General features: G+C 38.8%; 1 protein-coding gene across 7 annotated transcripts in view; it reads left to right on the top strand.

Moving 5' to 3' along the window:
* Positions 1 to 17979, top strand: part of B3GALT1 (beta-1,3-galactosyltransferase 1) — a 391634-nt gene extending 373655 nt beyond the window's left edge. For all 7 annotated transcript variants that reach the window (XM_060778436.2, XM_067471829.1, XM_067471826.1 and 4 more), the window contains one exon: positions 15618 to 17979. In XM_060778436.2, coding sequence (XP_060634419.1) covers positions 15836 to 16816 — 981 coding nt within the window. In that variant the 5' untranslated portion in view covers positions 15618 to 15835 and the 3' untranslated portion in view covers positions 16817 to 17979. The remainder of the gene's footprint in view (positions 1 to 15617) is intronic.
* The last annotated feature ends 474 nt before the right edge of the window (positions 17980 to 18453 follow it).

Here is an 18453-nt window from a genome sequence, read left to right as displayed (position 1 = left end):
GCCTATGGGTCCCCTTCCAATTCTTCAATTCTATGGCTGCCTTTAAGTAGATATGGATGAAGGCTGGTCCTTTGGGTGCCGCTGGAGTCTTCCAAATTCTTCATCATTATCTGTGCAAGCAGTGCACAGAAGTTGTTGCCCAACAACATCTGAACCCACATGATTCCCACTCCATCTGACTGCCCTATTGGAGCCAGTTGAAGTCTGTGTACCATTTTGAAAGCTAGACCCACACAGAAGGCATTACAAGAATTACAAATGAGAGGTTGCAAGGCTCTCATTTAAGGTGTTAAGGTGTTGGTGGTAGTAGTAGTAGTAGTAGTAGTAGTAAAAAGTTTTTTAAAAAACAATCCTCCAGACAAAGTTTTCAGCTAATATTGCTGATCACAAAAACTCCAAGTTATCTGTGGCACCTGTGCTTCTAGTCAAAGGGTTTTTCAGACCTCATCTGAAAGAATACCAAACATCTTTGGTTGTTTTGACTTCCTCTGTTGATTGATTTTTTCCTTCTTGACTTTTCTCCTTCAAGGTATCATAAATTGGTTTCCACTTTTTAGTATTTTTGCTTGTTCTCATTCTCTTTCTGTGTTTCTGAGAAGTGCAAACTAAGTGTCAGCAAGGATCCTCATCTGAACCATTCAATTGTCAACACTGGAAGTATGACTTTGGCCCCATCTACACTGACCATATAATGCAACTTCAAACTGCATTATATAGTTGTGTAGATGAGGGTCTCAGATGGCAAGTGGGTCTACATATCTTTGTGGCTGGAAGAAGAAAGTTAATGGGGTAGAGGAGGATGGACAAGCAGTTGGGAAAAAGAGACTCAATAGTAACAGCTAGACAATACACATACTCTCTGATGATTCCTTAGTTCAATAGGTCAACTGCTTAATTCCCTATTGGCTCCAACTGTTTTCAAATGCATCCTTGGCAAAATTATCACCTATCCATTTTATATCTTCATGGTATCCTTTTACATTCTTCTCCAGTTGAGTTAAAGAAAAAGGCCAAAATGTGGGACTCTTCAGGGAGGTGATTGTGCAACCTCAACAGCAGCAGCATCTAGTGGTTCCCATTTGTCAGCGGGCAAATCTACTCTAAGGTTTAGAGCACATCTACACTGCAGAATTAATACAGTTTGATATGACAGTAACTGCTATGGCTCAATGCTATGGAATCATGGGAGTTATAGTTTTACAAAGTCTGGTTTAATTCTGTTAAAGCTTAAATGGCTGTCAGAAGGATTTTTTCTCAAACTGCAAGTCACTTCTGGTGTGAGAGAATTGGCCGTCTGCAAGGACGTTGCCCAGGGGATGCACGGAAGTTTTGATGTTTTACCATCCTTGTGGGAGGCTTCTCTCATGTCCCCGCACAGGGAGCTGGAGCCGACAGAGGGAGCTAATTCACGCTATCCCCGAATTCAAACCTTTGACCTGTTGGTCTTCAGTCCTGCTGCACAGGGGTTTAACCCACTGCACAACTGGGGGCTCCTATCAGAAGGAATAATCACACTAAATAATAAAGATTGCATATTTTCTATATTATGCCTGGTGTTTCGAATTCATGGCTGCTCTTCATCAAAATGAAAGTACAAACATGCCTGAAAATAAAATATGTACTTAGCTTTCTTGTTGTTGCCTGCCTTGAAATAATTTCCAACCTATCAAAGCCAAAGTTGTTCAAAAGGGGTTTGTCATTGCTTTTGCTGCTGAGACAATGTGACTTCCCCAAGGTCTCCTGGAGGGTTTCCATGATTGAGCAAGGATTGTAGACCTAGTCTTAACTGTTTTCCTCCTCATCATCATCATCCAACATGTGATACACTACAACAGCCAGCAGAGTGTCTGCTGTGGACTCATCTTGTTGCGTATCTTCTTCTTCTTCTTCTTCTTCTTCTTCTTCTTATTATTATTATTATTATTATTATTATTATTATTGATTAGCCCTTAGGCCATATCACAATACCAAGCCAAACAACAACAAAGCTTGATAAGACTTGATTACACTCAATGTGGTAAATTAAAAATTAAAATGTTTTCCTAAAAATCAAAATGTATTATCTTGTTTCTTGGTGCTCAAAACCTCACTAAGCCATCTCTCTTCTTTCTTCATGCAGAAGTATCCATTTTGTCAGCAAATTTTTTCCCTCTATCTTAGTGAAGATCTTCAGCCATCTGCCTCTGAAATCTTTTTGGAACTGGACTGAGAGAGTATTACTAATAATTATAAACTTGTAGTTAACTATTGTTTTTTATTGTTTTAACTAGTTAATGTTGACATTATATGGTAAATTTGTGTATTGTATTTTGTGAATTGTTGGGCATCAAATTGTGCCTTTTGTAAGCCGGCCTGAGTCCCCCCTAGGGGGTTGAGAAGGGCGGGGTAGAAGCACCCCAAATAATAATAATAATAATAATAATAATAATAATAATAATAATAATAAGGAAGTGAGGTTTGCATCCATGTTTCCTTCTTCTGCTTTCACACACCCACACACTCATTAACCATCTGGTTAGGAGACATGGACACACATTAAGTTTATGGAAGGCTTTCAAGTATGCACACAATCAAAATGCTAGACAAAGAATTTATTTCTCATTGGTGAAAAAAATACATTTCTTTTCGTTTGGCCTGAGCCTGACACCATGGATCTGATTCAAGGAGACAGCCTAGCATATTTGTCATGGTCTTACAAAGATGTGGCTTGTAGATGTGCTATGAAATAGGAAGCTATGTATTACTTTGATATCTCTGAGGAAGTCTGCCAACATCTTTATTCACAGTGGCACATTATTTTGCACAAGGATTTGTGGATTGTAACGAGAATGTTTGGTATCAATCCAGCATAATAGCTGAATCAAGCCAAAAATTGATTCCAGGCATAATGTCACTTCAAAAATTCTTATGGAGAAAAACAAATATTTTTTAATGCCGAATATTTTCTTGCAACCCATCTATACTGAACTTAGGGGTGGCGGGGGAGTTAAGTGTTGTCATGAGGAAGCTTATTCCTACCATTTAAATCTGTCATTTAGGTAAAGTGAAGGCTTTAATATATGGTAGTGATGTTTTATTATGGATTTTTAATTAACTGATACAAAATACTGAGCTGTAAGCTTGTACGGGTGGCATATGCCGCATAGCACTAAATCCATAAACCTGATTATGTTGCATGCTGGTTTTTTCCGATAACTCGGCTAAGCAATATTTACAATAACACTGAGCTCTTACTGTAAGAAATATATGATCTGCATAATTTCCTGGTATTCCAACACAAGCAAACATTGAGATAGATACATTTTTCTCCTCTCTGCCATAGGGCTTTGTGTCTTTATTGGCCCATGGTCACAACACTTTGTAGGGGAAATCTGGGGGAGGAAGGCCCTTATGCGGCTCTGCCAATCCCTCAGGGATCCAAAGGTTACAGGTAGAAACTTTCCACAGCTTCCAATTAAATTGAAGGACAGGGTTTGCCTTGGCCATGCTTTCCTTGCTCCCTTAATGGGGCGGGGAGAAGAAAAACAAGCAGAATGTGACAGCGGTCTAATGAGAATGTGGGAGGAAGCTCTCCGCTCTCTACCTTGCGGATGAAACAAATCACGGGAGGGAAAAACAGAGCACACAAGAGTAAGTTGGATGGGAGGAGAAATTCGACACTGAGCAAGGATTGCAATCAGCCTAATGATGCAGATGCAAAAAGATAAAACACAGGAACCAGTTCATTTGACCACAGGTTACTGCCCTCTGGAAATGTTACGGTTCCCAATTTAAAAAAGAAAGAAAGAAATACACTAAATTATATATAATGATACAGGTAATAAAATTAGGAATAGAGCAAGACCTTGGAATCCTCATATTTTTACAATATTTTTAGACTTGCCCCGCATCCTATCTAGGGAACCCATGAAGAGTCAGAAAGTTCACAGTGAATATGTGCACAAAAGCCGAATGATTCATTCCATTCCTGGACTGATAGGCTGAGGAAGGGCTCTTATGGAAACTAATGAGCAATAGTAATACATTTTCGCTATGCAGTGGTGACATCCTCCTCCTACAGATTTATGACCTTGTTGTGGCAGTGTCACAAATTTGAAACTCCACATGTTTTCTCATTTATTCCTGAGGAAAAAAACTATATATATTTTCTGCTGGAAAATACGTTCATTGTTATTGTGTTTGCTGGGTTAATCTGTGCATGAACAAAAAAAAGCATCCTACCAGTTATTGCCTGTGACAGTAATAGTGACAAAAAACACAATTCCCTTGTTCTTGAGAGTACTCTATTTGAATTCACACCATGCCCAAATGTGAACCCTCTTGTGAATGTTTCATATGTTTAATTACATCATCATCATCATCATCATTAGATACACAACAAGATTAGTACACAGCAAACAAGATCACTATGTTGACTTCTGTATTCAATCACACCTATTATTATTTTACTGACACAAAAGCACAGTATGTCACAGCAAATGCTGGATTTCATATCACAAAATCACAAGTCAAACACTTCCCAAGCGTCTAGGACTGTGTGATGTATTTTCAAATTATGCACACAGATCCAAGTAAGGTGGCCTTTTGAAGTTGACAGATCATTGTTTCCAAATGCCGTCTGAGATCTTTTTGCACTACCCAGTGTGTCGATGACCACTGGGACCACCTGTACTGGTTTATGCCAGAGCATTTGCAGTTTTGAGGTCTTGATAGTGGATGGGTTTTTCCTGTTGTTTTTCCTCAATGTGACTGTCACCCGGTATGGCGACATAATCCAGACTTTTTTTCTTTTCCACAATCGTGATGCCTGGTGTATTGTGTTCCAAAACTTTATCAGTCTGGATTCGAAAGTCACACAGTATTTTTGCATGTTCATTTTCCATTATCTTTGCGGGTTTATGATCCCACCAATTCTTTACTGCTGGCAGGTGGTACGTGTGACAGAAGTTCCAGTGAATCATCTGAGCCACCGAGTTGTGCCTTTATTTGTAATCCATCTGTGCAATTTTCTTGCAACAGCTGAGGATATGGTTCATAGTTCCATCAGCTTCCTTGCACAGTCTGCATTTTGGGTCAACAGCTGATTTTTCAATCCTTAATTGCATTTGCACTGGTTCTGATGGCTTGCTCCTGGGTTGAAAGAATCAGGCCTTCTGTCTCCTTCTTCAGTGTTCCATTTGTGAGCCATCACCAGGTCTTCTCCTTATCAACTTTTCCTTCAATTTTGTCAAGGAAGTGCCCATGCAATGCTTTGTTGTGCCAGCTGTCAGCTCTGGTTTGTAGTGCAGTTTTCTTGTACTTGTTCTTTGTCTGCTGTGCTTTGAGAAGTTTCCGATTATTGACTTCAATTAAACATGTTCTTGGCTTTCCTTGACATATTTTGCCAAGGTGTGTTTTTCTTCTTCAACAGCTTGTTTTACTTATAAAAGTCCTCTGCCACAAGACCTTCGAGGCAGATAGAGCCGGTCAACATCACTGCGAGGATGTAGTGTAGTATTAAAATCATTAATATTAAAAACAATTCAAGTTAAAACCATAAGAGCATATATATACTAAGTGCTCTCCAATCTTGCTTTTTTTGGGGGGGGGGGTGGCAAATATGCCCTCTTCCCAACAGGAATGCCCTCCTTCACTTTGTACACATCCTATTTAATATTTTTGGAAACTGTTCTATTTTTCTCCTCTAGTGCTAGATAACACATCTTCCCTGAATTACTTGCTTGTATTTGAAGCCAGCAGGGATGTAGCTACAGGGAAGGGTCAAAATGAGCTTTTTGCCCTCAAATAAGAACCCTGCCCCCAGCTCCCCATTACATTTTCCTTCAATAAAAAAGCATTACAATTATTTAAGTTGAGCAGTTGGAAACAGAGCTTAGGGACCAACAAAGTCAGCAAAAATATAGAAAATATAAGATTACTAAATGTGACTACTTCTCAGCGATTTGCTTTTTATAAATTGGATATAGATTTGGGGACTGAAGGAAAATGTCATTGGGGGAAGAATTATGGAAGACAAAGCCCTCTTCCCCTCTCCTCTGATATCTGTGTGCAAATAGCAATGTTTAACTGTCAATTAGATATAGGCCCTGCATAAAAGGAAGAAGTAAAGCTGGTGAGGAAGACATTTCTATGTATTGATCCCAACCTCCTCATCCCTGAACTTTTCCCATTTCTTTTGGAAGATCTGAAGGAAGTATCTACAATGACTGTGAGTTGAATACTCCATGCAGTTTGGGCGTCTGCTTCCTCCTTCTTGTATGGAAGCTTCTCTATGTATTGAGATACATGCACATACACTCGCCTGTTAAAGTGGAGGAATATCAGGAATCCTGGAAGCAACATCCATGAGGACACTGAGAAGGGACCATAGGACACAGTTCTGTATCCCTTGCATATACTCAAGTTTCATGATGAGGCATAATTCCTGGACTGAACTAAAGTAATGACTAGAAAACAAAGTGACCACATAACAGAAGCTAAAGCAGGATCAGGCTATCTAAATTATGAGTTGCAAGTAATGTAGTTACCTGCAGTGAGTTAGCATGTAAATTAACTCTTAGAGTAATGTAATTGGGAAAATTATGTCACTTTATTGCTGTGATAACATTTTCCAGTTACTTTTTAAAGTTCATTTTGAAGGGCATTTAGAACATTTTGATATATATGTTTCATATTTTATACCATTCTGTTTGGATGGATTTTGTGTGTGTGTGTCAGGAGTGACTTGAGAAACTGCAAGTCGCTTTTGGTTTGAGAGAATTGGCTGTCTGCAAGGACATTGCCCAGGGGACGCCCAGATGTTTTGATGTTTTATGGGAGGCTTCTCTCATGTCCCCGTATGGAGAGCAGGAGCTGACAGAGGGAGCTCATCCATGCTCCCCCTGGATTTGAACCCCCGACCTGTTGATCTTCGGTACTGCCAGCAGTGCCAGATATCCTTGAAGTGGCTGGCTTGACATTGAAGGATCTGGGGGTGACAGAGAACTCTGGCATGGGCTGGTCCATGAGGTCACAAAGAGCTGGAAGCAACTGAGCAAATAAACAACAACATACCATTCTGTTTACTCCCTTAAATAAAAGCAACATAATGTAGCAAATTATTTTTTAAAAAAGGAATGACTAATGGCAATAGATTAGATTCTAATCAGTATACTGAGTGGGGGTGGGGGGGGAGAGAGAGAGAGAGAAATAACTTTCCCAGCTCTGAATAGGATTCCCATTATACACTCACAAATTTTCTGGATAAATCTTAAATAAAGCGATAGACAATGTAGCACTTAGAAGAGAATGTGTTTTAAGAAAGTGGAAACTATTAAATATAAAGGCATAATTATCAGGAAAACATTGTAGACATTTAAATTAATAGAAGAAATTTTGGTTGCATTCAGAATGATGAATGTAACAAGAATAATGATCTGAAAAGTCAGAGGGTTTAATATTTTTCAAACATCAATCTCTGCTTTGAAAGTAATTGATCACAGACATAACTAATCAGAATGTCATCTCAATCTAGGTACCGTAGTTCTGGAAGGTAGTTAGTGAAGATAATTGACCTCCTGCTGAAGGACAAACCAAAAATCATCTATGGTTTTGAATGCCATCATCTTAAGCATACTCTTTCTGAAATAAAACTTGTACCAGAAAACCCTGTAATATATGTCATCAGTACTGAACATTTTCTTCAGAAAGACAGCTCTGATTAAACTCAATTTAATATGCTCTTCTTTTTAAAATTCTGTGATTAATCAATCATTTTCCAATGCATTAAGAGTTTCAGCCATTACTATGCGCAAAAGGGACTGAACTACTTTTCAGTGACATATAGCACCTGACTGTTAGGCTTTACAGTAAAAGCAGTTCAACAGTGTAATGGACTGTCCGGTGGGTGGTCTTCTGAGAGGTTGGATGGGCATCTTTCAGGAGTTCTTTGGTAGTGTGTTTCTACACAACAAGGAACTAGATTGGATGGCCCTTGTGGTTCCTTCCAACTATGGACTTCATCACATGGACTTACAGTTTTGTACAGAAGCATGGGGGTCTGTCCCTATAGCGATGGCAATAATGCTTTTTGATTGCAAATTGCTCTGTCAAATGTTTACTCCTTCCCATCTCACTGTTGCCTGCAGAATCCTGTGTTAGCTGGCTGGGATTTCTGGGAGTTGTAGCCCCAAACACCTGGGGACCCACAAGTTGAGAACCACTGCAATAGAGCATTGTCAATTGGGAAAAATGTCCTCTGTAAAGTAGACCACAGTCACCCACATGGGAGGAAAATGGGCTGCACATGTATTTTTAGTATCAATTACCTTTCTATTTCTGCAGTTTGATGTAAAACCCTGGAAACCAATCTAGAATTAAGTATGTGTGTGTGTTTAACTGTACAATAATTTTCATTCCTTACAGAAGTTGGTTACTAGGTCCTCTGTATCGGAAATAACATTATCTTCATTAAAAATTACATGCTCTAGGCCAAAAATATGTATCTACTTAAATGTGCAGCTGGCTGATTAACAGAATTTACAACGGCTGTCAGTGTAACCATTACATCCCAGAACATAATATGAAAGCTAGATTCAAATATGTTAAGCTGAACAGCTATGCATAGGAAGAGCTTGAAGGATTCCCTTAGTACTACAAATGGGAACGTTGGTAATCTTCCTCTTCAAAAAGCCCAACATAATAAATGCATATTTGTCTCCACCCACCAACAGCCTATACAGCTGTAGCTGTTGCATACCTTTTTTGTCAAAACTTAGGTAAATGTCCAGGATAGATGTCCACATGTAGAGTTCTGCATTTACTGTCCCAATCAAGCCTTATGTTGAGTGGCCATGTTGTATAACTAAGATAGCGACTGGGGACAGGGCCATTTTAACTGTGTTGTAGGTCCCCTGGCAAAACAGTGCACCAATCCTTGCCCAACACAATCACTCACAGGAGTAAAAATGTAAATTATCAATAAAATAAATGTATATTTATTGGTACCTCCTCTCATTTTCTCTCTGCAGCTCATTTCCTCTTCTGTCCGCCATTCAAAACATGTTTCAAAGAATTGTTTTTGCATTTCTCTAACATGTAATAAGTCTGCACTTTCTTTTTCTCACTTCACTTTCTTACACTTCCTCTAACCTTCACTACACCAATAGAATTCCTGGAACAGAAACAATGGAGGTGCTGCTTCTGTTAATGGAAATCAACACTGTCAACAATTGTGATCCCCAGCCATTAATTGCCCTGCAAATTCATTATAATATTCTGCTTCCATAACATTGCAAGAAATAAAAGAGGCAAAATTTCTCTTGCAAATGCAAACATACCAACTTTTAGCTACAAGTTATATTTTTCTCCTTCTACTAAGTTGGTGGTAGATTTGAATGTTGAGATGGATGATCAGAAAATTAGTGTTAAATTCTGGTCTGTGCATAGATTAGTATGGGCCCGCCGAACAACTGCCCAGTGTACCCATGCATTAAGACAGCACTGAGTGGTAACCAAATGAACAACCTGTTGGTTTATAGCAGTGGTTCCCAACCTTTTTTTTTTACCAGGAACCACTTTGACCAGGGGCCACTCTCCAACATTAGTACCAAAAGTGTTATGAATCTGTTTTTGATCAACTTTAGTTTCCGTTTGATTATTTGGGGTGATGATTCAGAAAATTGCATTGGATAGACCACATCAGTTCTAGTTTCTGATACAGAACATATGCCATCGAGTCGTTGCCATCTGCTCACCCACAGAAAACTATATTTAATAATCTAGAACTGCAGACCTTATTTTAGGTCTCGCAGACCACCAGTGGGCCATGGCCCATAGTTGGGAACCACTGGTTTATCGTGCGTAAGGCACATATATGCATAATATACATCTGTATATACAATGGCACTCCATGCACAGTTCAATTTCCATAAGCTTTAATTGAACCTAGACATTGTACCGTGAACCAAATGTTCAATCACTTCCATAGCAAAACTTGTACTTTCTTAAAATGCCAACAGGATTCCAGAAGATGTGATTTCCCTTCATAGGTATAGCATATCAAAAAAGTTGAATCACAGTTCACCCTGCTCCTAGTATCATCTTCCCAGATCCCAGATCCCTTCCCGCCAATGCTGTGGTCATCTGGGAATACAACACAACACAAGGCAAAGTTTACAACATGAAAGAAAATGAGAACATGGTAAAATCATTTTCCTCCTTCAACATGGCAAAGTCATTTTCTAGGTAATATCTAGGTTACCAGTGCAGGAGATAAGGTTAGAGGCTGGATCGAGTAAAGAAAACCAACAGAAAACCAACAGATATCACCTTTACCCCATGACATGAAGGGATGAACACTGAAAGAAAAGCCCCATAATCCTCTGGCTTTGGTGGTGTAAAAAGGAGAGCCCCCGCATATATCCCCTTGCATCTATATTTGTCTATATGCTAGACGGGACTCCTTTTGTATTACAGCCACAGTTCTACTGTTTGGAACGAAGTGGTACTAAATTAAAGATCTATGTGAAGACATTCTGAAGGATGAGTTTGAAAACCCCAAGCGTAGGAAATGTCTAGTAAATGTCAAAAAGCTCACATTGTTTGTTGCTCATGATAACTTGTTGATTTATGAGACGCTGGTTCATTATCCAGTTCAGTGAGTTAATACCCCAGCCAGTCTAAATATGGTTTCGTGTCTTCTTGTATCTGCACATTAGTATCAGCCCTTGTCATCTTGACATAGATTAATTGAAAACCATGTTGCTGTGAAGATAGGCTTTGGTATCATCAAGGCCATTGTCATCCTGTTGGAAAAGTCACAACCAAAGCCTGCCTGCGTCTAAGCATCTTTATACACGTTTGAGGAAAGAGCATAACAAAGATTCAATGGGAAGCTGAGAAAATTGTTTGTCTGAAGTGCTGAGAATAAGAATGAGATAATATAACCAACATAGTGAGAAATATTAACTTAAATCCAATAAAGACTGTAGTGGAGTTTGCGTTGGTGGAAATGAGAGTGGGGTATAGGTTGTTCCTCCATCTCCCTTATCGTCTGGCAGAACAACAACAAATGGGGCATGTGGTTCTGATCACAATCGCCCTCTGGAGAGTTTGAGCAACTTCTGACCCCAATATAGGTCCTCCTTACCTGAATTTGTCACGGCAGGTACACAGTAGCATTGTGACCAAGGCCCCTGGGCTGCTATTGTGCAGATGGACAAAGAGATATTGCATGAGAAGATATAGTAACCTCCTTCCACAATATTTCTCAGTATGTGTGTATCAGCATAATTGCAACTTAACCTGGTGTTTGCCACTATTTCTATTGCTGGCATAATAAAACATTTGTTAAATGACATTGAAAGGTGTTCTTGCCCTAAATGAAAGGAGTTAAAAGTAGAGAGGGTCTCACTGTGTTGATGTTTTAAGGCACTTCTGCTCCTAAGCATTTCAGGTAAGGGATACATAACCTGTGCAGCTGCTTGACTAAGTTTAAGCTTAATTTTATGTTTTAATGTTTTAACATAATTTTTTTAAAATTATTGTAAGTCACCTTGAATCCTATTTCAGAATATAAATTCAATAAATAAATAAATTAAGACATGCTAGAGGACAGGAAACTTGCAGAGCGAGCTTGCAGGCAAGTCTAGCACAAGAATGCTAAAAACTAATCAGAGTGGCTATGGTAACTGAAGGTGAAATGTGTTATTTGCATCCATTTATAAGGCCTCTGGGACACAATTTATAAGTTATTGCTCCAACAAAACATGATTGATGTAATCATGGATGACCTATTACACTCCATGGAATTGGATAAAATTTTAAACATGGTTTTTGAAAAGCAATGAGGGGGGCTGTGCAAAGATGTGGATGTTTCACTGTGAGAATGCTAACCAGTATGCACGGGTGGAGCTGTAACTGAATGACAAGACATCCATTGCCATATTAAAGATACCAGTTTCAAACAGAAGCATCTTCACGTAGGGTTGAGAAAAAGACTTCTACCAGAAATCCTTGAGAAATCCCACTGTCATTTAGTTTGAACAGTAGAAAACTTAGTGGATCAGTGTTGTCATCTCCCATATATACTCATGCATAAATCAAATTTATGCATAAGTCAAGGGCAGGTTTGGGGGCAAAGTTGTGGATTTTGCTATGACCTGTAGATATGTTGAAGGTAAAAGTTAGGACCATATAACCAATCTTTTTCCTTTCCTTTTAAAAAATGCATAGAGGGAGCATACTTAGGAAGAGCTACAGAGAAGGAGAGGATCTGTTTATTCGAGTGGTTACAAATTTCTAGTATGTGTAAATTGAATTGCGGATCTTAAAATATCTATACAAATATAGATAGAAAAGGGGACACAAATATAAATTTGCAAGTGTATTTAATAGTAAAGAACAAATGTGATGTATGGTAAAACCCCAAACCACAGGGATATGTTCCAACACATACACCATGGGTGTCTGCTACTGTTGATAATAGTAAGCCTTATACTTTGACAATGCTTGAGCCAGGAGCATAACATAGAATAGCACTGGAGTTCCCTAGAGAAGTTCACAAACACTTGGGGGAATATTTTTTTTGGAGTGTGGATAAGTGGAACCATGGATATAAAATCTGTAGATAAGGAGATCATACTGTACAAGCAGATGTGTTTCCGTTTAGACCAGTGGTTCCCAACCTGTGGTCTGTGGACCACCAGTGGTCCACAGCAATGGTAAATAAGGTCTGCAGCCTCACCATTACCACACCATTGCCTCAAAAGCATGCAGCAACAAGAGTGACTGGTTTCACAAAACTCTCTTATAGTGCCGAGACAACAGGGATGTCGGGAGGGGAGAGACTGACTACCCACAAAAGATTACTACTACCACATCAGCTCTAGATTATTAAATATGGTTTTCTGTGGGCGAGCAGATAGAGACTACTGGATGGCATATGTTCTGTATCAGAAACTAGACCTGATATGGTCTGTCCAATGCAGTTTTCTGAATCAGCACCCCAAATAACAAAACCGAATATAAAGTTGACCAAAAACTGATTCTTAACCCTTTTGATACTAATGTTGGAGAATGGTCCCAGGTCAAAGTGCTCCCTGGTCAAGGAGGTCCCTGTTCAAGTGGTCCCTGGTCAAAAAAAGGTTGGGAACCATTGGTTTAGACTGTGTTTGAACATTTTTTGAAAGCCTACATAGCTCTTTTAAGCTAAGCACCTTGTGCTAAATCATAAACACATCATATACATCCAGTACAGTCTTTTAAAAAACCAGTATCTCAAAATAATTCGCTAGTCCTTAAACTTAAGAGAACTCTGACTTCTATCATAATAATTAAAGTGTCAACATCTTTTTCATAGCATAAAAAGAAACTACGCTTAACAGTCCCACTTGTTTAGTTTGCACACATAAAAGCAAAGGCCAAATTCTAAATATAGAACTCAATTATAAGAACAAGAATAACAACAACAATTCATTAGGTGGCATTTCCTTTTTTTACTGGATTTTTAATGTAGGTATTGATCCAAAGATTTCAAGAGGTTGAGAGAGCCACAAAGAATTATGGGAATCTCTGTATTTTCATTTCTTTTTTAAATTCTGCCTTTTTAATCACATCCAAGCCAAAATAACACCATTCCAAATATAATTCAAAATAAAAGGTCTGTTGGATCAGAAGGGCCTTATATGACTCCCATTCAGAAGTAGGAAGCTTAGTGTAAAAATGCAATTGTGTTACGTGAACACTAAAAAGCTGTTTTTTTAATTTAAAAAACACAAATCAGCTATGTTTTACATTTAAGTGTGAGCTTAATGCTACAATGTTGTTTAAATTTATGTTAAATAAGTACTCTAATAAAAACCTTTTGTTGGAATAAAAGAAATATATATATATATCGATATCGACATCTGACTTTACTCCTTCTCCCGCCAAGGTCCCTGATTTTAACCTATGTGCCCTACAATCTGAAAAAAGAGTCCTTGAAGAACAATCAGCACCCCATATATCTCCCATCAAAATAATACTGTATTTCTTCAACTGTAAAATGCCATTGATTGTAAGAGACAAACTGATTTCAGTACCAACAACAAAAATACATAAAATTCTAAGATGCACAGCATTTTTAGAGATGTTTTGATAAAGAAAAAAGTGTGCTTTAGTATAGAAGAAATATAGTGCAGGCAGTCCACAAGTTACAAACAAGATAGATTTTGTAGGTTTGTTCTTAAGTTGAATTTGTATGTAAGTTGCAACAGGTACTTTTTTACTGTAGCTTCAACCAAATAGATATTAATATTTACCTTTGGATATCATAGGGGAAGGTTAAGCCTTCTGTGGTGTTTGTTTTGCTGCCTGCGCCCCTGTTCAGAAGATTTCATCTCACTTTCTGTCTCTATGACAATTGAATTTTGAAAGATTTGACATGTTGTGGAAACAAGGATAGATGATAAAGCTTCATTGGAGAAACCTATTTCTTATGATAACTCTTTTCAGGGTGAATTTCCCTTCCGAGGGGTAGATTTCTCTCACTTCCTGTTGTCTCACCCCCGTTTTTAACCATGAGTCATTTGTAAGTCAAATGTTTGTAACTTGGAGACTGCCTGAACTCACAAATTCCAAAAGCAGAGCTGTTAATATAGATAATGGTGGCGTGATCAAATAAAGCTGCACTCAAGAACCAGAAATAAAATTGAAACGTAGTGATGAATACAAAGAAGAAAGCAAAATTTACCCACATATATGAAATCAAACCATAGCTGCATACCCTGTTCAAAAAAGAGACCCCAAAAGTATGAAAAATACAGTGGATATGAGGCAGTTTGCTGTGGATAAAATGAAAAAGAAAATCTATCCTCTTTCCTGCCATCTTCTTGTTTGCCCATTCTTTGTTCTCTTTCTCTCATTCTACATGCAATCGTTTCCAACCTGAGGCTCAATAACATGATGAAAGGTAGCACAAGCTTCTTCTTCTCCTTCCATCATGTTCTTGTTGCTGCTTATCATGCTTCACACCACGCATAACACCTGCCAACCATAGGATGAAAAACAGATGATAGCAGGAAAAATGTTGATGGAGAGTGCAGACAATGTTGTAAGGCAACATGTTCTTGTCCTATGCCCCATATCGTTTATTGGCGTAAGGGCCCATACATTTCATTGAGCAAAATTATCGTTTGCATTCTGATTTTTAAAAAGTCATTTAACAAATCTAATATCAGCATTTTAGTTCTTATCTCTGCTAGTTGAGCTAATGTTAGTGGTACTCCTCTCTTTCCCTTTCTGGTAGTGTTGAGTCTTGAAATAAGCCATTATGGTGGTTCATGGGACAGAAGGTAAAACTCCTAGGTACTTGGTTTGAAATTCCTGAAGTCTTGCAATAATAATGTATCACCATTGCTTTTAAAAGGGAGGGTTCAGCTTCCTAAAATCATAGCCATTTTAAATACTTTTAAAATATGCTATTATTTTTAAATATGTATGCATATTCATGATATGCATATAATATGCATATAATATGCATTTATAGTATTCTATTATAAATTTGTTGTTCAAAATACAGTAACATCTTTGATAGTTATCAGTTATCATTTCAAATAATTGCAAATATCAAAATAAAGCAAATCTTTTCTGTTTTTCAGAAATAGCACATCACCCCAGGCCATGGAGGCTCATGCCAATCAAGTGAAGAAACACCATTTGGGCTTTAAATCATTTCAGTGGTCTCCATGAATAAGTACGCTTTTCTGTGTCGAACTTTAAGGCCCGGAAAATAACATGCTGCCTCTGTGGAGCCAAGCGGTGGTAATGGTAAAGTGGGTACTCATTCATTCTGCTGAATAGAAGAGCACCAAGAACAATGGCTTCCAAAGTCTCGTGTTTGTATGTCCTGACAGTTGTGTGCTGGGCGAGTGCTCTTTGGTACTTAAGCATAACTCGTCCCACTTCATCCTACACAGTTCACAAAACATATGACAGCATCTCAATGGCTAGAAAAAACGTCTCCTTTGGCAATATCAGGACTCGGCCAATAAATCCTCATTCGTTTGATTTCCTCATAAACGAGCCAGAGAAGTGTGAGAAGAATGCCCCCTTTCTGGTCATCCTCATCAGCACAACACATAAAGAATTTGATGCCAGGCAGGCCATTCGAGAGACCTGGGGAGATGAGAACAACTTCAAAGGAATTAAAATCTCCACTATTTTTCTTTTGGGGAAAAACACAGACCCTGTGTTAAACCAGATGGTGGAGCAAGAAAGTCAAATTTTCCATGACATTATTGTGGAAGATTTCATTGACTCCTATCACAACCTGACTCTGAAAACTTTAATGGGAATGCGGTGGGTGGCTACCTTTTGTTCAAAAGCCAAGTATATCATGAAAACAGACAGCGATATTTTTGTAAATATGGACAACCTCATTTACAAATTGCTTAAACCCAACACTAAGCCAAGAAGGCGGTACTTCACTGGCTATGTGATCAATGGAGGCCCAATCAGGGACGCCCGTAGCAAATGGTACATGCCTAGGGACTTGTATCCTGACAGCAACTACCCACCGTTTTGCTCAGGCACTGGCTACATTTTTTCTGCTGATGTGGCCGAAATGATTTACAAAACATCTCTTCACACTAGACTTCTTCATCTTGAAGATGTGTACGTGGGACTCTGTCTGCGGAAGCTTGGCATCCACCCTTTCCAAAACAGTGGCTTTAATCACTGGAAGATGGCATACAGCCTGTGTCGATACCGGCGTGTTATCACAGTGCATCAGATATCGCCTGAGGAGATGCACAGGATTTGGAATGACATGTCAAGCAAGAAGCATCTCAGATGTTAGGACTTTTTATAGATGTAAATACTTCTTTTGGGTTTTTTTTGTTTTGTTGGTTGTTCTTGTTTTTCATCTGAGTATAAACAGATATAATTCAGCAATGGGAAATTAACTTCCAGGAGGGGAAGGTCTTTGATATGCTTTGCTTGGTTGGTCTTGGGAGCTTCAACCTCTGGTTTATAAATGGTAGGCTCTGTTCATAATATCATCTGTCTTGTTCAGTGTCATGGCATCACATAAGAGAACAAATTGCCTCAAGAAGTTCTCTAATCCATTCCCATGCTGTCTCTGGAATAGGAACTGTCTTCTTAGACTCGGGTGGCTAATTCAAATGTCCAAGTAGCTGTTTCACATTGCCTTCAGATTCTTGTTTAAAAAAAAAAAAGAAGCCTTATGCTCACTGAACTGAATGTGCATGTTCCAAGCTAAAGAATGTCAGTATGCTCTTCTTCACCATATAAGTTTTTTTTTTCAGTGATCACTGAAGATTTGGTTGGGGAATTACAATGACATAAGTAGGACTTACACTGTGGAAGTCATAGTTCTGTTCCAAATACATGATAACCAAAATCCCCTCCCCTTAACAACAAAAAACAAAAGCAGTACAACCTTACTCTAACCCATTCATTACTGTATTGTTAGAGAGCAAGATGATGAAGAAAGACATATTCAACCATTTCCTTGTAGCTGGGTGTGTCACAAGGATGTCACTTGCAGAGACCTCCCAAGAATCCCTGGAGGTCCCTGCTGACAGGCCTGTAGAGAGGGGGGGGGGTTAGGGATTCAACCACCTCCCCCGAAATGTTTCAGATTTTTTTAAAAACCTGGTTTACTCATGAATTTTTAACTGGTTAACCAAATCCCCATGCTAAGTCTATGAAATGCAAAAAATTAAGAGTCCCTCCAGAACTGCAAGCACTATCTCAGGCAAATATTGACAATTCATTCACACTGTCATTACTTGCAGCAATAGCCGATGTAGTGAAGCAACCAAGTTGTGTGTGTGTGTGTTGAATGCCTTCATTAAAAAGGCTAGACTTGGTGGAAGTGGTTGACAGGGGCAGAGCTGCAGGCTATTGAAGGCTGCTCTGCCTCCTACTGTGCTCTTTGCTTCAGCATGAGCTAGGAGGCAGGTTTCAACCACCCCACCCCCACCCCCGCAAAATTTTCAACCCCCCCTCCTCCCGAAAATTTCAACCCCTCCCGAAATTTTTGTGTGGCTACGGCCCTTCCTGCTGATACTAATAATGGGAGACATAGCTACTGAGACATTGCCCTGTGGCCCACATAGATCTCCCTTTACAAGATCTCTAGGCATGGTGTTTATCCCTTAGCACAAACATGAGATTTTTTTCAGAAATCATGCCAGGGTTCCAAAAGGCCTGTTATAGATTTCCATCACATAGTTCTCCCTTAAAAAAACCCTCAAACATCAGACATTTGTATTTCCAGATTCTACTGTGCAGCATCTAAAATTGTGCAAAAAGATGCCCTTGAAATCCATTTTTTTAAAAAAAATCAACAATACATTTGTGCTTTCAGTCCATGGTTTTCATCTCATATTGCTCAGCTTAGACTATGTATCTCTGATTATTCCATCTGGACACAGTTTGATTTAATTCAGAACACCTATATAGTTTGAT

This window comes from Anolis sagrei, chromosome 1 (genome assembly GCF_037176765.1).
Source record: "Anolis sagrei isolate rAnoSag1 chromosome 1, rAnoSag1.mat, whole genome shotgun sequence".
Lineage (NCBI taxonomy): Eukaryota > Metazoa > Chordata > Lepidosauria > Squamata > Dactyloidae > Anolis > Anolis sagrei.
Note: the sequence above shows the minus strand (reverse complement) of the source record. Positions and strands in the feature narration are given on the sequence as shown.